Here is a 24,338-nt window from a genome sequence, read left to right on the forward strand (position 1 = left end):
AACTCTCTCCCATCTCCTACACTGGCACAGACAGGATAAACTGATTGACCATATCAAATAGATAACTTAAAAGACAAGCTTGCACCCCTCTCACAGAACAGCAGCAATTTAACTCTGAAAGGAACAATGTGGTAGCAGCTTCCCATGCCCTCCCATAGCGCCTCTGTGCCTGCATCTGCCTGCCCAATTCCATCTCTGCATTGAAATCTCCTTTGTGGAAGGCCCTGAAGTTTGCATGCTTGCACCTTTCACACTGTGAATCTCCCTGCAAATTCTTCCTCTGATCAAACTGGCTTTTTCCTGGATTGTCTTTACAAGTCTCTCTCTGCCCAGCCGTACTTTAAGATGCCTACAAAGGCAAGGGCTAAAAAAAGAGGGAGCGGGGTGAGGGAGGGGGGGAGTTAATTGAGTCTACCATTATTAATGTTTACAGATTTCACCACTTAGCTCTGGGTTACCCACTCTGGCCATCTGTCTCCTATTTTGTTTAAAGCCTGCTATGTACAAATACTATGAGAAAAGGGCTGGGTTTCTACACACCTGCCAAATGCAGGTCCTGCACTTTCAACTGCCAGCACTTCATGTAAAGTGTACTGCACTAAGCTAGGAACAAATAGATTTATTTAACAAACAAGTTCAACACAGGGATAAATCTGTCAGCCTTAAATTATCTGCAATCTCTCTCTAATGAGAATATGAGGCTTTAAGACTATGCAGGATAACTTTCTGTTCAGCTGGTGCTCTAATGGGCTGCGATCTTGGATCTCACAGCAGAGAATCCCTACAAAGCTGAAAAAATGGGTGTGCGTGGGATCTAACACACAAAGATGTTGAAGGTCACCGAGGCCAGCAAATTTCCATTTTATTTCTTCCATTTGTGTTCTTCTGAAAGTTATTTTCCATGCTCCTATTTAATTTATGACTGGTCTGACTAGGTCAAGTTGAAAAAGGTTCTATTAATGCCTGAGATGGAAGGATTTATTTTCAGAGAAGAAAAATTAGAAGTAAATGATTTCTTTGCTAAGGAGTATAAGCACACTCAGCTGTGATTGTCCTTCTCTGACTGGGCTCAATTCCACAGGTCACATATCTACTGCATTCAGTACCAGCAAGATGGGTCCTGTGAAAAGGAAGGCTTTAATACTCTTTTCCTCCATGGCCTCCTACATTTGGTGCTTCTCTGCCAGCACCCTCTTTCATGCATGCCTAGATTAGGACTGACCACAGCCTCCTAACACATATTTAAATGCCAGCAAAACAGCACTGGAGGGGTTAGAGCTGCCTACTGCATCACAAAACTCCATTATAAAGCTTCTCTTTCACTTCCTCCAGACTGCTTGCTGTTCTTTTACAGAATGTCCTGCATCTGTCACTTGCAAATGATCCATTTCATTTCCTAAAAAGGCCTGAAGAGCAATCTATTTTGTGATTTTTCAGCCAGCAGATTCATCTCAGTACTTGTTCAATTTTGACAGTTCTCCATATGAGTTTGAAGCAGCATATCTTGTTTGTTTGGCACCCCTTTGAAATGATGTTCATTTCTGTAGCTCCACTTTGTCTAAATTCGAGATGACAACAGCATAAAGCTGTGGTGGTTTACACTGAAAGAATAAACCCCTCATTTATACTTCAGGTCTGTGTTCAAATATACCAAGATTAATACCAAATAAAGCTCATCCTGTAGTCAAGCAAGCACAGGCTTAGCCATCATTCTCGCCTAGTTCATACAGTAGCTTTGTTTCAGCTTCTAATAAAAGCACTGCTGATAATTTTGACTATTTACTTTTTTCCACTTCTGAGTTTCCCAGGTTAGCCTGTTCTCAGTCTGTTCTCATGCAACAGAGAAGCTAAGCATTTCCGAAAGCAGGCTTTCTAGCTGCTTTTTCATTCTTTGTGTCTCAATTGCATTATTTAAATGCAAGGTATTGATCATTATAATATCCTCATAAACCCTAAGATGGAATGTTATTTTACAGATACCAGCCATGAAAGTATTGCAATAACGAGTAACATGGCAGGTTTTCATGAGACTTTTCTAGATATCCCTAGTCATTACAATCTGCATTCGGTTAAATTTAATGTAGAGAGGATGTGCATTCAAATATACCCTGATTAACACATTTTCTGGGACTTAAATAGTAGCACAATTACAAAATCTTCCCTATTTACTCTAGAAAGTATGTTTAGTGCTGCTGCTCACTAGTTTTTAACTTAACTCCAGAAGAGTCTCTTCAGATAGCATTCCTTTTCAATAGCCTACTTTTTAAGAAGTATTTTTGTTGCTGATTTCTCAGCTTCTATGGCATATAGTTAGTAAGTGTTGCTTAAAGTGAGCCTAAAAATACTTTTCTAATATTTACATAGAAAAGAGCACAAAATTACGAAAAATACCACATGCGTGGATAGCTCAGGGCGTACACATCTGCAATGCTTTTTGTCTTCCCCACGGTGGACAGCTACTCTTCTCTGTACTATTAAAGCTGCTATTTTTAGGCCTTTAATTAAAAAGAGTCCAGTTTAAAAACGGTGCATGCCAACTATATTGTAGATATTTCCTCAAACACAGTACAGACACAAACCACGGATAGCGCAAAATTAAAAAAACAATAAGTGTCTAATGTATTTGGTACCATCTGACCTGATCAAACCTCTGTTACAGGAATCGTTAGTTAGCTAACTAGTGAAAATACAGATGTAGCTACAGGTTCGTGCAGTTCTCAAGGAAACTGAATTAAAAGAAAACCTAAACCACACAAGGACTAAAGGAGAGTGCAAAAATATATTCCCTGTGGCTACATGGCAGTCAAGGATTTGTACAAAGATTTAATTGATTTTGAAAAGTCAGACATCAATTAAAAGGAGATATATTTGACAGCTAAGTAGTGAGTTGGTCATCTAACGTTCTACTTGTTAAATAGGATAACCAAAAGATCTAGAAGGGCTTTCTGTATATATGAAGGTACCAGCAGAGATACATTACAAGGAATCAGCAAGCTAAACTCACCCATTAAACCTAATATTTATGAAATAATAATTGGCCCAAGCTTTATACATGTTTTTGCCAAAACTGGAACTGAAAGTGTTTGTTATACCAATGCAGCCCACTAGAGGTCAAGTTATATCGAGCAGTTTAAAATGCATTTAGTAATAAAGGGTGAAGTTTAGGCCACCATTCTCATACATATTACTATAATCATCTGGGTTGCTACATGTATCACAAAGTGACAAGCCCTTCAGAACTTCTGGTTAGGACAAAAAAAGCTGGTAATATGATGGCTGTTTTACAGAGATACAAAACAGATTAAAAAATTGTTCCCATAATCCACTGATTAGATGGACTGGATTATTAGACTAGAAAAGTTTTCCTTAATAGAATACCATGGTATAAAGATTGTTAGCTCAGTTTTAGACCACCTGCTATGATGCTTGAAAATAGTGAAAATGGCAAGCTGAACTAGAAACAAAACCTCAAGACTTCATACCAGTTTTCTATACTGATGATATGACAGAACTACTTTAATGCAAAGAGACAGATACTTTTGCATGCCTCTGCGTAAAAGATGCTTAGTATCACACATCTGATCATACAGCAGGACTACATCAGAATCTTAGAAAACAAAACAGATATAGGTAAATATATATATAAATATAGGGGGTATATAAAAAACTACCACCTTGATAAAAATGGAAAAAACTCCATGTCTAATCATAAATCCTATAATAGCACATTGTGAATGCAAAAAGAATGCCTTAGGTTAGAATGGTTTCCAAACATTTAATTTTGTGAATGTGTGATGTCCAAATACAAATAAAAGATATTTCATGAATGCCTATCCTCTGTGCAATAGCAAGGCTCAGTGTAATAGTGCTGTCAGTCTGCCTTGGAAAGCTCCAATTAAAACTTAATTTATCTATTTCCCATGTCATTCTTTCATCCACTTGGAGAAACAGAAATGTGTGCAATCACAGCCTTCTGACTGCTAAACAGTTTCTTACCACGTAGGTAGCCTGTAACTTAAAGGAGCTTTCCAGCAGAAAGCCACTTAAAATTTTACAGGAAATTATATCAGCTAAGATGATGTCCCAAGACCAGGGTGAAAAAGACAAGTGGTGAAAAACTGTGTTTGCCTCCCTATTTCTGAGAGGAATCATATATAAAAAAAAAAAAAAAAAGGCAGTTTTTGCCTTCCACTTCTGTACAGGAAGGAGACCCTCAATGACTAGACTGCATTGTTTCTGCAGTTACCCTCTGAATGCTTCAAATTAATTTGCAAGTTGTATGTTGTATTTCCTGCACTACCGTGAAGAGTTCCAGAATTAGTGACTGCCTAAAGATCACAGCATATAACCCACAGCCACTGGATTAAACTGCTTTCACCTGGTCTTTCTGCTTCACTAACTCCAGATGCTTAACTCATCTTCCACTGTGTTTGTAACTAAGGTCATGTAAGGAAATTGCACACAGAACAGAGCTCTCTTTGGATGATGTACTAAAAGAATCAGTGTTCCCAAAAGACTCAGAATTGTTTTACTAGATCTCACCTCCTCAACCATATGCTTGACTTTCTTCTGTTGGCAGTGGACCATATCATCTAGATGTTTGATTCGCTCTCTTAGGCTAGCTGCTACCTCCTCCAAATGCTGTGACCTAGCAGAACATGGAAGAATTAAGCATATAAGTGGGGAGCTATGCAGTATAAGCAAAACAAGACCAGTGTCCACAATCCCACCATAAATCAGGAAGACTAGGTCAAGAGGCAGGCAAGTCAAATTCCATTGACAGATGTCAATTTGTCTAAAGTACATTTTAATGGTAGCCTTTTAGTCAAAGTGTCTGTCTCCACCCAAGGTAACTCACCTTTATCGTGCATACCAGCATGCTTACTCAGAGCCTGAAGTGCTGACAATTAAACAACGTGACAAAGCTCATCTCCTTAAGATGTCTGTTTTTCCTTGAAGTGAAAGGCATTTAGACAACTAGATCTTTATCATCAGAAAGACACATGTATCCTGACTTATTACCACCTGCAAACTTTTTGGAAATATATACTAAATAAAAGCCAGGAAGCGCATCTGCTGGTGTCTTTTTAAAAGCTCTCTTACTACAGGGAAGCCTTGACTCAAGGACTTGGCATAGTTGCCAACAGTAGCAGAATGCTAACTGAAGTAGTATTAACTCATCAACACTCAGCAGGAATTGTTGTGGATGTTTTAAGTTAGTATGTATGACTCTTTAGATAGATTCTGCATTTCTTCAAATCTTTTTAACACAGAAATTGAACATCCACAGAACTGCCACAAGTTGGTTTGACAGCTTGCTAGAAAAGTAGTTTTAGAATATGTAAAGAAACAGGAGGGGAGCTTTTTTTGGCATGTTGGCCATGGGAGCCTCCATTTTTATCTGAATGTACAATTCTTGAAATTCTTCAAAGAAAGCAATCGTTTGCTTACAAAATAAACTTCTGTACTCCTAGGTTCAGGACTGAACAGAATTTGAGAAGTAGAGGAGGGGAATCAAAAACAAAAAAGGCTTTTTTCATCTTGGCCTGTGCACAGCAGAAGAAACTGTTGAAGCTGCAAACAGAACAACCATTCTAAGGCAAAGCAGCAGATGGCAAACTGTATGACACGATTCCAGTGAATGACTGAATTGTATGCTGTTTCCCCCAAGAAAGAGTCTCTATTAACAGTGAAGTACTCTACAGAACTGTAACTGCAACACTTTGACAGGGACTCAAAAAATCAAGGTGTTGCTGCAGGTTTTTCAATCCTGCATATTAAGACCTCACAAGACCATAATTTACATTTTGATAACAATTGTAACACATATTTAGCCTCCCATTGAAAGATTCAGAATTTTAAGCACTGAAAGCAATGGAACAGAGGTCCTTCCTCAGGTGCCTGGTTGGGTACAGACAGGTAAAGTGAACTTAAGAACAGTTTTCAGCACCTGAACACAGATTCATTTCTTGCATTGCACAGACTGCAAGTGTGTGCTTGCTTGCACTGCACAAATTGCTGTCTGAACATTGCCTTTACCCTTTTTACTGCAGCATAACTTTTAATGCTGGGTGGACAGGGCAGGATTCACTGAAGCAAGAAGAGTATCTGTTATCCAGAGGTAAAGGAAGAAAGCAATTATCTTTCATCTCCATATTCTATGTTGCACGCAACATCTGTTCACTTTAAATTATTATTTTAACAGGCTGCTGTGAAAAGCCATTATTACCCTGAAACTGGATAAGCTGGTCACAGATCAATACAACTAGGCAGTGAGATGGTCTCAGCAGGGACCTCCTTTTATGTTTATGCTTCCTACAGAACAGCGGGGTGCCAAAACCTTAAAACTGAATTTCTGGGTGCCACAGAAATATAAGTAGTAATCAAGTACAATTATACAGTCTCTGCTTGTACATCTTTAGCCACTCAAGTGGTGACATATAAAACTTTGAGTGGCGGATGCAATTTCCACTCCAATGGCAGTTACACTATTTCAGTGCTGGATAGATTTCTCTTGAAACTTTGCCTCTGGCTTTGCTTGAAGCTTTCTTTTGCCAGTCATGGTGCTCTGTCAGTCTCAAAGAAGTAGTAATGGATGCATATGCCACTTGTGGGCAGAAACAGCACATCTAGGTGCCACCACACCACTGGATCTTTCTTCTAAGACTCATGCTTTCAAACCATTCAGAGAGGACTCACTGCCAATAACATCATCCTCACTTTCCCCAAATAGCTTCATAGCTTATTTCTGCATGGGGATGCTACATGACAGATTTCTTCCACACCTTCATTTTGTTCACATGCACTGCAGGTGTAGACCTGCTCCTCCAAGCCTCAAATATATTCCCTGCCTTCCCTCTTTTATACAAAAGAAACCTCTGGCAGTTATATGCAAAACTCATGCTCTCTTCAAGAGTTCATCTTTTCAAAGGCAATGTCTTACAGCTTAATACAGGATACAGAATGTCTTTCCTTTTAAAACTGTGTTGAGCAGTCTAGAAGGAGATAATGAAAGTATTCATAGTCAGGATCACACTGTGCTGAATTTGGGAATGTAGATTTAAGAAAAATGCAATCCACAAATACATCACAACTTGTTCCATCTAAAATGTACTCTGCATGTTTGCAAACAACTTTTCAAGAAAGATGCATGAAAGTGTTTCTTCTTGCAGAAGTTAATCCTCTTGATATTTTATATGTAAATAAACTTATATTCAGATGGACAATCCCTACCAAACTTCAGTTTTAAAGTTAGAAAAAGTAAAATTCAGGTGTCTTCAAAAACAAACAAACCAACCCCTTAAGCTTCCTAACAATACTAGAAGTTCCACATACAAGACATATCTCACCTTTCACTGTCAGAGTTGTCTTCAGATTTTGCTCCAGATATCTGTATTTCATTTAGTTCAAGTTGTTTTTGCAGCTGGTGACGTTCCTAAGCAAGAAATGTTATCCTTCAGTTCTCCGTGTGTCAAAATGAAAAGGCTTCACAAAGCATATTTAATTGCAATTCAAAAGATCATTTGTGAAATTAAAATAGAAACTGATTAAACAAAATTCATGCATTTCCTATAGCCAAAGAGCACAGAATGCATAATAATAAAATCAAATTCCCAGCTATGCATGGAAATAAGATCAGAGTTTTCAATTTCCTATTTGAAGATGTACGGTTGTACTTGAAACTGAATTTTTTTAATAAAAAGATGAGTCATCACAATCTCTAACTACATAAACGTCAAATTTTCCATGTTACCCCTCCAAAAAGATCTCTCAATCCAAGGTTGAGATAAAAGGTATTGCTCTATTTTCTTCACCAAAATATTCATGTTTATTTTTTAGGTGTCCACCAGCACAGTGCTCGTGAAGATCTATGAGGACTTGGGGATGAGTCAACACAATTTAACAGAGGACTCTGCTACCCACTTTAACAGGAATTTAACAGAGGCATTCAGTTTTACTCTGCAAGTATCAGCCAGATAAGAGCAAATTAACAAATGTGAAGAAACTCATCTATACTTAAGAACTATACTGCAATCCTTTATTCACTGCATAATACTTACAAGTCGTAGGCTGAAGGCAAGATGAAGTTAATGGAGCTACTAAAGGGGTGTATTAAGCTGAATGATTTCTCAGTGTAATCACTAATTCTACTAATAGATTTGCAAGCATTAGACAAAAGGGGCTCAATACAAACACACATTAGACTAACCAGTCAAGCCAACAAGACTGGCTTATAAATATCTATTTCTCAGTAACAAATATTTACTGTACTAAAGTTGGTGAAAAAACACTTCACTCATAGGAACAAAAGATCATATTCCCTCTACTTACGAGAATGTTCTCTGCTTCTGTATTTTAGGTAGCAAGGCACAGATCTTTAAAGATAATGAGATGCCTGCTATTGAATGAAATGAGAAACATCAAAGTACGTCCAAGAGCTTCGGGGTCTTTTGGAAGGGCTGCTCTTATACTGTTTAGAGTGACACTATTCAGTCTAAGGACTAAACAATAACATTCATTCTGAGTTAGGTGAATGATACCAGAAAACGAAGAGGAAATTTCACCGTAACTGTGAGACAGAAGATATAAAGCTTTTTCAGATACCTGAAAAGGTTCAACAAATGAGATTCAGATGCAGGGTACTATGCAAGGAGAGGTACTGTCATACTCTTAGGCTTAACAATACATTAAAATAATAATCATCTGACTACTAGTCTGACTTTTGCCCTGGAGCGAAGTCCATAAAAAAGAAGGAAAAGCAGGAAATGAAAAGAAGCAATGCAAAAACTGCTACAACTAGTTTTACAGTAGTGCTGCCAGTATCACAAGAAGTAAATGTCTCAAAGCATTTCTGCTTTCAGAGCTTTAAAAGTAAATTGACAAAAATCTGCTCTCAATTACAATTTGGTAGGGAATATTTAGCCAGGGAGAGGAATAATTAAAAGTTTTTTAATGCTAGCAGGAAAGGAAGAACCTACGTTTGGATTAAAAGGCAGTAAAAATGTTTTTTTTTCTTCTCTCAAAATATTCTGAGCCATAATCTAAATAAGATAGATATCTGCATGGAAGATAAAGTGGCTGCTACACACCCACAAAAAAATTTTAGTTTGAAGCTTTCAGTTTAGCATTTCATCCACGTGTGGAGAAATTTGGAGATACAATTCCAATTAGGACTATAAACAGCTAAACAATAAGGTTTATCCCTAACTAAAACACATTTTAGGGGATGTGTCAACAGTATTTCTAAGAGACTTTGGATTATTTATGATTACTACTTCATTAGTAGTTTCACACTGAAGGGAGACTGAATGGTCTTTTTTAAACTCTTTCTTTAAAATTTTTACTATTTAAAAATTTTGCTATTTAAAAAAAAATTTACTAAATAAATTTTGACACCTTAGGCAGCCCTGTAAAGGCCACTAGAAAGATAGAAAAACCACTTAATCACAGTGTCCCTACGGTAGTCCTGGTCCATTTACTTATATGGTTACAATAACTAAGATGCAAACGGCAACGGTATTGGTACTTCACTGAGTAGGGTGTACTGAGAGCAGACAACAAAAATAAATTTCAACTCTCATACCTCTTCCATGCGTTCAATCAGCCGATCCAGCTCACCAATTCTCTGGTCTTTTTCCTGTATGCTTGTTTCTGTAATCTGCATCTTCTTATTTGCCTCTTCAATAGCCTTCAGAAGCCGATTCGTTTCCTCCTTCAAATAAGAACATTTACCGTCACATTAACATACAATATATTCATGAGGCTTTTTTTTTTTTTGGCTGTAAAGCCAGGCTAATAGCTTTTAAGCAGAGCTCAAAGCTTTTCACTACACCTGACCAGAAGTCTGGAAGAGTCATGACCCTAAATGTGACTTGCACAGAACAAAAGATTTGGGGCACTTTGAAGTGCATAGGCATTTGTAAAGCATCACTATGAAAATCTGAGAAAAACTTTTACCCATTTCTCAGATATTTTTTTCCCTTCTGAGGATGCCATGAAGTAACAGCATAAGAAAAACATTCTGTTGCAGAAGATAGCATTTTAAGCACCAAAGTTTGCCACATTCAGCTTTGTACTTTCCTCACATATAAAACAATATGAATAGAAAGAGACTGGGGAATCTACCTTCAATCTCAGTCATTATCTATCTTTACATATCAGTTAGAAAAATGCAATGACAAACTGTTCATAGAAAGGTTTTACTTGAGGGTGGAGGGAAACCAGGGGACAGGAAGAGTTCTTGCTCCAGTAGCGTCCAGTAAAGTTGTTCCTCCTCCCCTTCTTAAACTATCACTAAAATTGGACATTATATTTTCTTTTTTTTTTTTTAAGAGAATCTGAAGTTAAAAAACCCAACTTACTACATTTCAGATTTTGAAATCTACATTATCATTACTGTTACTGTGTTTGAATACATTCTTTTCTCAGCCCTACAATCCCAAAAGTTTGGAAAGCTTAGTAACTGTGGCATGACTAGTCACAGAGACAGGAGTGAAGCAACACATGTCAACTGTGGAGTACTAAGTGATTAAGAAATGACACCCAAGGTAAGCACCACTCTTACAGATTGGCTATACATACTAGGAGGATTTCTTTCTCAGCTTTATGTTTCTGCTCCTCTTCTCGCATTTTTTCCTCATACTGACTATACAGTTTTCTTGTCATCTCTCTCATGACTTCAGCATTGGCTTCCTGCGATGATTCGACCTATGAGAGGGGAAAGGATAAAAGTCACAGTTGACCCATCAGTCAGTACAGCACTGCTGGCAGCAAGAGAAACGCAGTTCACATGATGTGAGACTAACACTTTGAACTTCAGCTCCACCTTGTTATAAATCTGACACTGCTGAAGCAGATTTTCATTTGCATCAAGACCATTTACAACACTGTGCCAGTATACAAGTCACTGAAATTTGCAGAAGTTACTGTTTCGTCAAGTTTCATGTTGTCTGAATTTAACTAGTCATTGCTAAAGACTATGATTATTTACTGAGCCCTTCCATTACAGCCTCCAAGTCACTTGGTTTGTTTCCCCATTGAAAAGATATTGTCTCCCCCCATTTTACAGAAGCATAGATTAGAGGTGGTCTAGACTCAACTCCTGTTTTCAAATGACCACGAACACTTAAAGCAATTGCACTCCAGCAATTACTTTAAGCTGGACCTAAGTATGTGTTGTTAACTACAAGACACAGCTGTACCCTCTCTCCTCTCTCTTGCTTTTTCACATACTGCTCTTTGTGTAGGCACAAGAACTGGAGTAACCATGGAACAAAGCAGATCAGGGAACAACCAGACTTAAAATTAATATACTCAAGGGTGTGGAAGGGTTAATTTTTAACCACAGGACCAGAAACTTTACTACTGCTACAGGCAAGAAGGCAGGATGGTAATTCAGATACAGGATTTCCCCCTTATGTTGGCTCAAAACACTGATTAAACCACACCCTCAGTGATTAAACACTAGATAGATATTCACACCTTAAACCCACCTACTCTGTACACCTCAATAAAAGCAAACTAAAATAGCAAGTCCAGAACTTAGTTCTCTTACTAGAGATGCCATAAATCAGACAAGGTTACAGTGCAATGCTGTGGGTGCTACAAAAATGTCAGGAAGAGGAGGAATATACAGTCATCTGGGAGAAAAATAAAGTGTTTCCTGCTGATCACTATAGTTTACACAACTCCAAAATACCTGGTTCTGATGATTAAGGTTTTGGGGTTTGGGTTTGTTTTTTTTTTTCATTTCAAGGACTGAAAGATTTATTAAACCCTTGTGTTTATCTTGCATGGTGGCAACAAGCTGTTTTACTACCCTGTAGGATAACAACAGTGTATTTCATCCTTCAAAAAGGGACTAAGCTCTGAAGGACCCCACTTGCACTGCAATTACCCTAATTTGACATTTCACCTAGACCGACACTGGGGCAGAGGTAGTAACCTGCACTTTGTGAGAGGGACTGGAGTTAAATTAAGTTTCAGTACAACATAAAACTTGCCACATTTCAGAAACCTGAAAGAATCATATCCTTCAGAAAAAGCCAACATTCAAAACCCAGAGTCCTTAAGATACACTGAACTGGAATATGATCTCTGACACTGTCTCTCCATCCTTCCTTTGCTCATAGCTTAAGCAATGAGGAGAGTAAAAACAAGCATAAAAAGGTAGATGCATCAGGGCATCTGTTACAGTACTCTTAAGCAATGTCTCCAACCTCAGTTATTGTTATGATTGTATGAATAAACCGAACCTACTTAATAAGCTACATGGGTGTGTTCTCCTACCCAGAAAATAATCATGCCATACAGTAGTTACTGCTTTTTCAGCTGCTAACCTCCCAGATTCCACACCATCACCCCTAGAATTAAGTCTTGGCATCTTTGATACACAATTTTATGTTTAACTTTCAAAGACAGCAATGAAGTATTTTATCCACTAACTTTGTAATAAAATTGCAACTTTGAGGGCAGAATTTAAACTTTTTCCTTGTTAAGGCAGGGAACGTATTCTGCAGACCTTGACATGCTTGAAGATAAATAAATCCTCAAGCATTCTGTTGAACTGGGACTTAAGGGCAGTTCTCTGCCCTTAGAAGCAGACATACCTTTCTCTGACTTGGTGGTGCATGTCCTTAAGATTATAGTAAAGTCCAAATTTCTGTTTTGAAATCTTAATTGTATCAGCTTTGCTTTCTTCTTTTAATTGGTATTTCCCTCTTTTTATTTCCTGCTGACAATAGCAGGTACAAAATACAGCTACTTTTATAGCCTGTAAAGCTTCACTATGAGAGGAAACTAGAACAGGAATTGTAAGTTGAAATACACTTATGTTAATGTTTTCTTGTTTAACCATTCATCATTAAGCATGAATGCAAGTCACTAGAAAGCCACAAAGAAACATCATCTCTGACAAAACTAAACATGAATAAACCAACAGTCACCTTGATTTCAGTGACAAATTCTGATACAGTACTATATCCAAATTAGTCTATTTTGAGCAATTTTAAGAGAGACAAAGGTTTCCAGAAGAAGGTTTTTTGGTTGGTGGGGTGGGTGGTTTTTTCTTTTCCCAAATGAGATTAAAGGAATATATTTGATAGATGAGGGGAGAAAATGGTTGAGTTTTCTGGCACATAAAACCTTCCAGTTTGCATTTTATTCCCTTGCATTTCTCTGCAAGAAATAGCTTAATTCTCTTTCCAAACACTTGCTGTTACAGCATGTATCTGCAGACCATATGCTCATAAGACTTAACAGATTACCTATTAAAAATTGTGCAATACCAAATAAACAAATTCAATATCAAGAAATTCTTATAGCACTGTGTAGAGTTATAATATTCCTTTACTTACAGTAAATAACACTAACAACAGACACTAATAACCATTTAATGACCTGAATTTTCACCTACCAGCATCCCTGAATGGCAATCCATTATGGAAAGACTGACTGTTGCCAACTGAGATTCTTTGTTATTAAAACAGTATTGATTCACAGGCATGTGTCAGTTCTAGGGAATGATAAAGGCATGAAGAATGAAGAACGCTTTACAAATAAGGCCAAGGAATTCATTTAACTTACTCCTAATGCCCTTACTGCGCAATGTTTTTAGGGGAGTTTATATACCGCACCTTTAATTTCAGTAACTGATTTTCGATTTGTGCTGTTTCCAGTTGCTTTTGCTTCTCTCTCAGCTTTTCCATAGATTGCTCATGTGTATGTTTTAAATTCCTTATTTGTTCCCTTATGTCAGTGTTCTCCAATGTAACATCCACTAGAGTTTTCTAGAAGAAAGAGGCAAACCACATATTAAAAAAATCACAAATAATTTGGTGAGCTAATGTTTCACAGAATCATAGAATGGTTTCGGCTGGAAGCAACCTTAAAGATCATCTAGTTCCAACCCCTCTGCCACAGGCAGGGACACCTTTCCACTAGACCAGGTTGCTCAAAGCCTCATCCAATCTGGCCTTAAACACTGCCAGGGAGGGGGCAGCCACAGCTTCTCTGGGCAACCTGTTCCAGTGTCTCACTGCCCTCACAGTAACGTCAAGAGATTATATAGTCAAGAGATCATAGAACCGACAGAACATTTAAGAGCTTCCTGATGTGTCAATGCAGTGTGAACATTTTGCAAGTTTTAATATTTAAAATTACAGCTTTTGTTGTATTTAGTCTGCTAGAAGGTATTTACATGAGGAACATGGTCAGTGAAATCAAGTCCTGGAACACTATAAAAACAAAGAAAGGAACATGGATACATGTCAGTCTGAGTGCTACTCCCAACAATCTTCCTTTCTTCTCTCCAAGGGCCACGCTATACACATTAAATGCACTAGACTGGGAAAAACTGTGACATACAAGAAAGCAGGAACATTAAGTTGTTCAGCTCAGATATGTAGGAATTTGGAAGTCTTTAAAACAGAAAATTCATTCCCACTTTCTCCCTCCCCCTACATTTCACAGGTGTGTAAATTCTCACAATTGTTTAGCATCCAAACATGCCACTTCCATTTCTGTTAACCAGTGAAGGTAGGAATGAGTCAGGAGATGTACCATTTCGCACAATAGAGAACAAATCACATTTTCAACTTAGCTATTTCGTAGAGATATGAATAGTGGCATTAGTCTGCTGCAGATCAGTATCTCTTTATTGTACACTATTTTTTAACAGGTTTTTAAAAAACACAGGTGTTGGAATTTTTTTTCCCTTAGTTTCCTAAATTAGCTGCCTTAGATATCCAAGACAGTACTTTATGGGCTTGTTCAGTGTTAGAATCTGTATTTGTCATCCATGTTTTATGTATGCTTTTAAATCCATGTCAGAAAAGGCAGTTGTCAGCTGTGAAACAGCTATTAAAATGTACCTGCAAGTCTATTGATGCTGATGTCAAGGAGCTGTTCATTTCACTAAAGCTATCTAAGGCTGCAGCCTGCACTCGCACATGATTCTCTAAGGATTCCTGATGAGCATTTGTCACCTGAACAGAAAAAAAAAAAAGTTTTTTATATAGAATTATGATCAAGTTTACCTATTCTTTCAAAGGGAGCTACAGAAGAGAAAGACCCCATGGTTAATTTTCACAGTACTAGGATGCTTAAAATATACAGTCCTCAAACCATATTCTTACACCTCAGAAACAAACAAACAAAACTTAGAACCCAAATATGCTAACAGAAATAAGGCACAAGCATCTATGTTTATTGCTAGTCTGTAATCACTGTAAAAGCGGGTTTTTTTGAAAGGACAAGAGGACACTTGGCAGATGTCTATTCAGAAAGTTTAAACACACAGAGTGGGCAGATTGCAAAAAGTCACAGAGGGAAAAGCAGAAGAATGCAAGAAATGAGGGAATCTGGAAAGGTTTGGGTGAACTGTAGAATAGCCTTAATTAAGAAGGAAATGACTTATCAGGTACGTAAAGAAGCAACCAAGAAGACTTAAGAATGAAAACATACGAAGCAGGTAGAAGTCAGGAGAGAGCTTTGTTGTGTGAAAATGTGTCATCTTCTGTTACCTACACACACACACACATGCTTAAAAACTGGAGGGGGAAAAAAAGGCACAAAATGCCATCATTTAAGAAGAGTCCAAAACCCAAACAGTGTAAATGATTATGAACCATCCAATAATAAAGAGAAAAAATATTTTACTAACAGAGGCCAGCCCAACTCACATTCTTAGATGGACCAGATTTTGTTTCTTGATAAAAATATAAGAACACTAGGGACTCATATGGAGAACAATTAGTGTTTAGTAACCAAGTCATACACAGATTAGGTCAGCATAGGAAGCAGAAGCCAAGTATAGTTACTGTTAACCCTGTATAAAGGTGTGCTCATGTAAAAACAAACAAACAAACAAAAGCAGAAATGCTTTGGATGGAATAAGAAAGTTACAAGATAAGAACTTGTGTGAAGAAGCATATTGCCCAGGGCAGGATATTGGAAGTACAAACTTCAAACAAACTTTATGAACAAAAAGTAGCCCTGGAAATTGATGGGAAAAAAGCATAGTGATTCAAAGCTGAAGCAAAGAGTATATAATGGATTTTAAACAGGATCCCCAAATAGCATGAATGATGGCAGTCATGTAAAACCAAAACCAAAACCCAACCAACCAAATGAAAAAAGCATATATTATTAGGTAGAACAACACTTGTGCTTTCTTTCAGGCACTCTAAAGCATTAAAAAAGCGGGAAGGGTGTCTCATAGTGTGCCATTTATGTCAGAAGCAGTGCTTCATAAACTGCTAATTTGCTTCAGAACTAGAGATTCTGTCAGAGCTGGTCAGAAACTCTTAATTAAGAGGGATTTTCAGACTCATGCAGGATTTCTACTGGTCTGACAAGTTCTGGAAGTGCAGAATATCACCACTGCTATTCAGTAAGTATCAGCAGCATAGATGACAAAACTGCATCTGAATCAGCATTTGCCTACATGTATTCTGGGTGGGGGACTCACCTTGTTGGCATCATTAAGACTATTTAAACAGTTTAGAGAAATTCATATTTCTCTCCCTGCTCCTCTCAAGTCAGGGTGATTATTTTTTTTTTTGAGACTAGTTGCCACAGAATAAAAGCACCAGTTTAACAGCAAGTTCTGATCTTTATACATGATACAGCATGCAGGGAACTGATAGTCTCCAAATGAGGACAGCAGAAGGGCACGAAGTCAGGGTCCCAGTCCCTTGAAGTCAGAATACGTTTAATTGCCAAAGCTTCATCTGAACCAGGACTGTGAAAATCAATGTTGAATATAAAATTCACAGCAAGTTTTCAGGGAGATTTTTTGGACCAAAGAACTCAGCAGTTTAATGTGAAGGATACTTCTACAGACTGCAGCAGCTTTTATTGCTAGATCAGCATGTCAGAAGACAGAGAGGTCATTGGATGACCATTGAAGCTTCCATTAAGGACCAAAAGGTAAGTCATTTTTAGAACTGTCATGCACTTTAATACTAAAGCATATTGCTACTTCTTTTACTATAGTGTTGAAACAATACAGTCAGTAAAACAGCAAAGTCTATTGAAATGACACCAACTAAGTTGCACCTTACTCCTAATTATGTAAGTTATTTATTCAATTCACCTGGCAGCTTACTGGTACAAACATCTCCACTAATTACCAATACACACAGACAATGCTATCAAGATCATTCTTTTATTTCCAAGAAGCAAACAATTAGTAATTCCATATGCAAAAGCATCCCTGTCCATCTCTACCTTCCTGCAGGGAAAAATAAATAAATAAATAAAAGTATAGATGTCACAATGAACTGAGTGGTTTGAGGAATTATTTCTCTTCTGCTGAAGCAAAAAAAAAAAAGTTTCTAGATAACACTGGGACAGTTATTCTCATATGCTTTCCCTACAAATGAATGTATACTTACTTTCAGTTCATTAGTAAGCTGCTGTATTTTTCGTTTCATTTCATCATATTCACCATACATTTTCTTTCTTACTTTTTCCAGAGTTGCTCTCACCTGGTATCAGAAAAATCAAATGCCTTTATCAAACTTATTGATAATACTGTTTATACTAGTACATGATCTTTCTTCTATGTCCTTCATTGTTACCTTCAGTAATTTCCATTATTAGTCAACCTTTTCATCAACAGCATTTTACTCTTAAGAATAAGACAAAACCTTAAGTCTCAAGACTTATCTACACAGGGATGTGTAATTCCAAACTTCTCTGTACACACTTAAATGCTTGTAAACTAATAATTTAAATAATGAATTTCAATTAAATTATCCATAACTCATTCTAACCTGATTCCTAAATGAATTAAAATTAATTTGAGCATATAGTGCTTGCTTTCTGGAAAAAAGCAGCCACACATGGATTTACTACACCTTCATACTTTTTAAAGCAGTTAATTAGTTTTCCCTGAGTATCCTTTGAAGATAAACCCTTTAATTTCAGACTTTTAGGCTCATACCTAGCTAAACAATATATGAGCATAAATTTACCAATGTAATTTCAAAACTGAAGAACAGAGTAGAACTATGGATGTACTTTGCCTTCCTAAGAAAAAAAAAAGGAAAAGAAAAGAGAAGAAGAGAGAAGAGAGAAGAGAGAAGAGAGAAGAGAGAAGAGAGAAGAAGAGAGAAGAGAGAAGAGAGAAGAGAGAAGAGAGAAGAGAGAAGAGAGAAGAGAGAAGAGAGAAGAGAGAAGAGAGAAGAGAGAAGAGAGAAGAGAGAAGAGAGAAGAGAGAAGAGAGAAGAGAGAAGAGAGAAGAGAGAAGAGAGAAGAGAGAAGAGAGAAGAGAGAATGCTGGAAGCCAGCTTGGGTTTACATGCCATTGCAATCATGCACAGAACTAATCTTCTCAAGAGCACACACTGTAAACACTAATTAAATGTTTGCCTACAGTCTACCTTCCAGCTACGTAATTCAAACTCCTTTTTTCTCCCCGCCTCACCTCTATCAAACACAAACTGATTGCAGATAATCTAGAGCGGTGAGCTTACCTGTCTCTGCAGAGGCTTGGGGAAGGAGCAAGGGGAAAATACTAGCAGGGCCTTATACAAGAGGGGATGTTTCTAGCAGCTCTGCAGTATACCCACTCCCTCCCAGAAAGGGAGGCATTGGCCACCAAATCTATACAAGGAGTAGGCACAAGCCTACCCAAACTACGTGCTCCCTTTAGGGTGAGAAACATGGAAGGAAGCTGACTCTTGCACTTCACCTCAGGAAAACACCCCTCGCCCTGTCCCTGCCCACACACATGCACACGCACACACACACCCCCCCCTTTTGCAAGATGCAAATTTGACTCAGATACAGAGGAAACCGTCAGCAGTTCCAACGTGACCCATCATTTTTTGTCTATAAAGTCAGCACATACGTGGCACAAGCTGAGGACTCTTGTTTGAGACTCTACTTTTGAAGTCGAAACTTATCTGGCAGACCAAGGTTCACAAATTAGCGTAGCTGAACACAGCTTCCAGAAGACAGGACAGCGAGGGCCAGTATGTCCCTTCCCATGTCTTTACCATTTTTTCCTGAAAGGATCAGTACCCTGAACGCACTTGCAAGACATGCTGTTCACTTGATCTGACAAGTCCCTCCATGCCACAAGCCGTCTGTGAACAGAAAAGGGCAGGGAGATGGTCCTAGTCCAAGCAATCTGCTCTGGGTACCAGAAACAGTGCAGTCCAGGGAGCTGCACCTACTGCGTGCCAATTCGCCCATCCCCGAACACCACCCCATCGGGGCAGATAAACTACCCAGGGAGGAAACCAGCAGCAGAGGCAGCTCGCATGCCTCGCCTGCATTGTAGTAGCGACGTACCATAACTGCGAGTGCAGGAACTTGAGAGTGGCAAATGCTGGGAGCTAACAAACTGTGAGTAATAAAGAAGAGAAGCAAGTGCTGATAGGTAGAGACCAGGCAGATGTTAAGAGCACCCGTAAATTACAGTGTCTTACACTGCTGGCTTGACTCAGTGTTCCTCCCTTTTATATCAACTCGAGTTTGCACTTGAATCAGTATAACACAATAACCATTGACCAATAGCTTCCTGGGTGGTGAAGGTGGATGGAAAGAGAAGGTCAAATTACTTGCCCTGGGCTAATTAGGGGTTTATTGCCAGAGCCTGAGAGCCAGGGACTGACAGGCAAAGAGATGCTAAATTTCAAGCACAGAAACCAGTAGCATCAGAAATGCGTATTTTTTTCTTTCAGGAGAGCTTCTTCCAATTATGATAAACGAGCATGCACAGAGAAAGTAGTACAAAGTCATCCTTATTAGGCTGACTATTTTAAGGCTGCCCCAAAATATACCAAGTGATTTTACTATGTCACCTAATTTAGGAGCCTTTTAAAACCTGTGGTGTTTGGGGACAGGGGAAGCGGTGGAAGAGAGGAGAGAGTTTATCCTTTCAGGTGTCTGCTTACATAGTTTCTTCTGTATCACATTTGAAATTATGAAGGCTTCAGGACAGGAAGCCCAAGATCTGATTGGCAGTTTGCTTGCCCAGCTGTAGCCCAGTCAGCAAGCATTAACAAGTACCACTTGGCAGAGAGGGCTTGAGTCTGGACCACACAGTTCCCAGGTACATAGCATGCTTTTTTTCCAACTCAAATACTAACAAGGCAAGCCTTTACCTTCAGAGTAGGGTGTTGGGCTAGACATCGGTCATCCCATATACACTCACAGCTCTACATGAATATATGGAAAGGATATTTGAACAGATTTTGAAGCTGAAAGCATAACTCACTTCTTTAATGTAATTCATCTCCTCTTTCAGCTGATCAGCTGACCAGCCATAAACCACCATTTCTCTCTTATGGTTGTTGTCAGTTCGGTGCACAACGCCATACACCATCCCATGAGAGAGCTTCCCTGGAGACATGCCATTTGGTACATGGTAGAGCTCCTTAAAAGTAAATAAATAACAAATTATTTTTAAATCAGTACTAGAAAACAAACAAACAAACAAAAATACAGTAAGATAGGGCCAGGAGAGACAGACAACTATAGTGAAAGCACAACAGTACCTAAGAACACTAGTTTCCAAATATTTTGGAGCCAAACTGTCAACCTTCATGTTTTTGGGAAAACCAATAACTAGCTTATAACTGATAGAGATGTCTAATTTCCACTGGCTTTAATAGAAGTGATACAAGTACAGCTAGAGACAACAGATCGGATTTGTGCAAGGAGAGGCAGAGGCATGTGAGAGAAAAAGTTAACCTGGCTGATTTTCATTCACCAACATATGTTACTTTTCTGCATTCTTCCAGAGCATTGTCAGCTCTCACAGTTCCCTTTTAGCTCTTGCAACCACAGAGTTGCTCTTCACCCCTCAAAGTCACTGCTGTAGGAAATACAAAAATTCACAAGTTTAATCAAAAATTTTAGAAAGTTCTCAGAAGATACTGAAATTAAAACATTTTAGGCAAGGTTCCTTCCACAGAGCTCAGAAAATATCTGTTTATCTTGGAGATAAACAAAGTAATATTTCAGTTTACATTTAAAGCTAACCAAGGACCTCCAAAGCAATCAAACTTCATTTCAGAGCTGCATTTCTCTTATAGAAGTTGTAGAACTGACATTGTAAGAGCCAAAGCAAAGCTATAAAACAACATTCATGTGGGCGTTCCAGCGTTATTAACTATTGCAGGAGGACAAAACTTTGAAATCAGGTCTTGATAGGTAAATAGAAAGGCTGTTTTAAAGTGCCTACATTTGTTATTTTAATGATCTGCAGAAATTGTAAAAAGTACTTGTAATAATTATATGTCTTACTTTAAAGCACTCTTTGCAACAGACTCCTCTTATTCATCTCATCAATGCACTTAATAAAAAAAATACTCATGTGAACAGTAGGAATCATTTCCCTCAGCATGTAAATAAATATCTGCAAGGTCAGATGTAGCCACCTGACCTGACTACTCACCTATAGTCCCTTCTAATCAACCCAGAAAAACATCCTTCTGTAGCAATCATAATCTGAAATGAGTCAGTCTCCAGATGTACTAATTTCTCTTCTTGATTACAAAGAATTTAAACAACTAGCTTAGATGAAGACATCCACATCATGTCTTTTTAAAAAGAAGGGAAAAAAAATATTCTTACCTAACTTTGAATATTTGCAAAGTAGGAACCTAAAATTAGTGATTATTTCTAAATATAAAGTTAGAAAGACACAATCTTGGAAACACAGCTGTTACTGCTTAGCTTTGCACATTGTCTTTGAAAGACCAGTGCTAGGGACAAATCAGTTACAGGTAATTTTACTGAACTTCTTTCTCACGCTAGATATACCAGGATATGTATAAAGTTGAGAATATTTACTACATTGACCTTAGAATATGTTTGGTTTTGTTTTGTTGTTCAGTAATGACACTGTATGAAAACTGACAAACTTTGAAATTCTTTACTAAATTAAGAGTCTAAGCAGTGTCTAAATACTCTATTTGACACCAAACAGAGGCTGGAAGAGATGAAGCTCAGCATCTTGTATCCACCTGCTGCTGCATCCTGGAGAGTCTTTAGTCCTTACCATGACAGACAGCGATGATGGCGTCTGCAGTCTAAAGCAGTAGCACTTTCACTTTTTGGCAGCCAAACTAACACAACTGTGGTGGCAATGTAAGAATAAATACTTCTTTGGGTAAGCAAAAAAATGAATAGGAAAATCTACTTGCATTAAGAAGAATGAACATTTGTTTTATATTGTGTCCCTCCCACGTGGCACTGACAGATTTTCTCAACATTGTAAAACCTACACATTTTCCTTTACGGTATCATTAAAGCTTAACCATTTTGCTGAAGCTTTGGGTGTGTGTGTGCAGGGCTTGGAGGGGAACAATCACAGGCAGACACCTGATAAAGAAAGTTTCAGGCAAAGAACAACAAAGCTATAAGCAATCATTCAAAAACAAAGGCTTAAAACCACTTAATGGAAAAACATTGGGCAACCAGCCCTACCTATACATGATATCATTTTGCACTTTGAAAACATTATATATAAAGCTTCATATCCTGATAATCAGAAGTTTCATAATTATGTATTATTGGGTTTTTTGTTTTGCTGTTTGGATGCGTACAAACAAAAATGCCACACCTGATTTTTTTGAGAGTACAGAAGAATACAGAAGCTCGATGGGGACATGACTCAAAACTTTGTGTTTGTTTGCTTCCGGGGTTGTACAGTTTCTTTGCTAGTTTCATCATGGCTCCTCCCCTGCATCTGGATAAAGGGATTGCATACAAGTTTCCATCTTCCTGATAATGAAATGAATAACCACTTTGATTGTTTAGAGGTTACTAAGGCACCAGACACTGAATTCATAAATCCATACCCTTTACCCATGATCGTTCATTTTTTTATGAGGTGAACAGCTGAATACCAGCAACTACCAAGGTCCTTTGTGCCTCCGAAACATTAGCAGAATTGTTTAAAGTGCTGTTTCGGGAGTTCTGCATGAAAATTATAGTCAAGTTCTTTATTTTTAGAATATTATAAACACATTCCTAAGAAATGCTTTAAAGGATGTTTTTTCCCCTCTAATAAAGACCTACAAATTCAGATCGACGAGTTTGCAGCTGGAGAATCGCCCATGGCACTTCTATATTTCACAGACGAACAGACTTAAATTTACATCATAATGGGCAGTACATGCAGGATTAAGTGTGCTCAAAGCCAGACTGGTTACACGTCTCTTGCAACAATGCTAAACTTGCCTGTTGTCTATATTTGCGCAAGCCTCCCAAGATGCCTTTGTCACTTCTGTTTCAGAAGATTAAAAGAATCTCCATCATCTGTTGAGTGTTCCAGTTCTACTCTGTGCTACTTAAAACACAGCATATTGCTTTTACCCCCTCCTTATTCCTCCTTCATATCACAACCCCCAGACAGGCACCTGTTAAAATTTCAGTACAGTTCTTGCTTGATTTAAAGCTGTGAGAACCAACAGCTATAGAAATAACTGCTCTCATATTTCTTCAGTCTTTTCCCCTGCTGTTCTATTCCAGCTATGCTTACCTTCTACTCCCCCCTGGGAGCTGGTAACTCTTAATTTCCACTCAATGACCACTCGCTTCAAGGTTCAGCATAGGCCCAGCCAAAAAAAGGGCTAACCTGATGCAGTCTCCTCTTAAATGAAGGGTTACAATCAGAAAACCTTGCTCAGTGCAGGGTTGAGAGGTGGATGGGTTGCTTTGTTTGTTGACTGTTTTTAATACACCTTTGCCTCTAAAGGAGGCCGTGCTGAACAGCTCAGTTCTCAAACTGCTCCATAGAACTGTATCACTAAGTATGCATAGAGTATACTTTCTGCCAGTTTGTCTCCTCTCTTAAGCTACTTCCACCCGCCTTTGTTTATTTTTCTCCCTTCAGTGTTTTTTCATTTTCTGCCTTGTCCTCTGTTCTTCCCCTGCCACATCCTCTCTCTCCCATGCTTCCTCTTCCATAAATCCTGGATTTTCTACATCCCCAAGAACTACAGAATGTTTTTTAAGTCAAACACTTTTCATTGTTTTCCTCTGTGTCCCATACATATCCACTCTCAGAACCCAGATATTTTTCTGAGCAGGTCATTGCCTGTCTCCACTCTGATCTGCAGTGAGGCACATCAGTGATGATAACAGAATAAGTAAATACATGCAAGTAAGTATTTAGAAGCAAGTAAATACTGTAAAGCTAACCAGAAAAGTGCTTTAAGATGGAAGGTTTCATTAGATTAGTTAACCATTGCTGTTTAACGTCAAAATATCAGCCAGCTCCAGAGTACAGGGAAGTTCTCCCTCCCCACCTGCCTATGCACTTGCTGCACTGACACAAGTGCAGTTGTTGCCCCAAATTGTGCTCAAAATCCCTT

At 38.2% G+C, this 24,338-nt stretch overlaps 1 protein-coding gene across 1 annotated transcript in view; it reads right to left on the reverse strand.

Moving 5' to 3' along the window:
* MYZAP (myocardial zonula adherens protein) overlaps positions 1-24,338 on the reverse strand; it is a 58,418-nt gene that overhangs the window by 21,382 nt on the left and 12,698 nt on the right. Inside the window, exons 3-10 of the mRNA XM_068410223.1 lie at positions 20,231-20,389; positions 17,397-17,489; positions 14,871-14,984; positions 13,635-13,787; positions 10,582-10,707; positions 9,584-9,712; positions 7,350-7,435; positions 4,543-4,648 (exon numbers count right to left, since the gene is read on the reverse strand). Coding sequence (XP_068266324.1) covers positions 4,543-4,648; positions 7,350-7,435; positions 9,584-9,712; positions 10,582-10,707; positions 13,635-13,787; positions 14,871-14,984; positions 17,397-17,489; positions 20,231-20,389 — 966 coding nt within the window. The remainder of the gene's footprint in view (positions 1-4,542; positions 4,649-7,349; positions 7,436-9,583; positions 9,713-10,581; positions 10,708-13,634; positions 13,788-14,870; positions 14,985-17,396; positions 17,490-20,230; positions 20,390-24,338) is intronic.

The sequence above is a fragment of the Nyctibius grandis genome, chromosome 11 (assembly GCF_013368605.1).
Source record: "Nyctibius grandis isolate bNycGra1 chromosome 11, bNycGra1.pri, whole genome shotgun sequence".
NCBI lineage: Eukaryota > Metazoa > Chordata > Aves > Nyctibiiformes > Nyctibiidae > Nyctibius > Nyctibius grandis.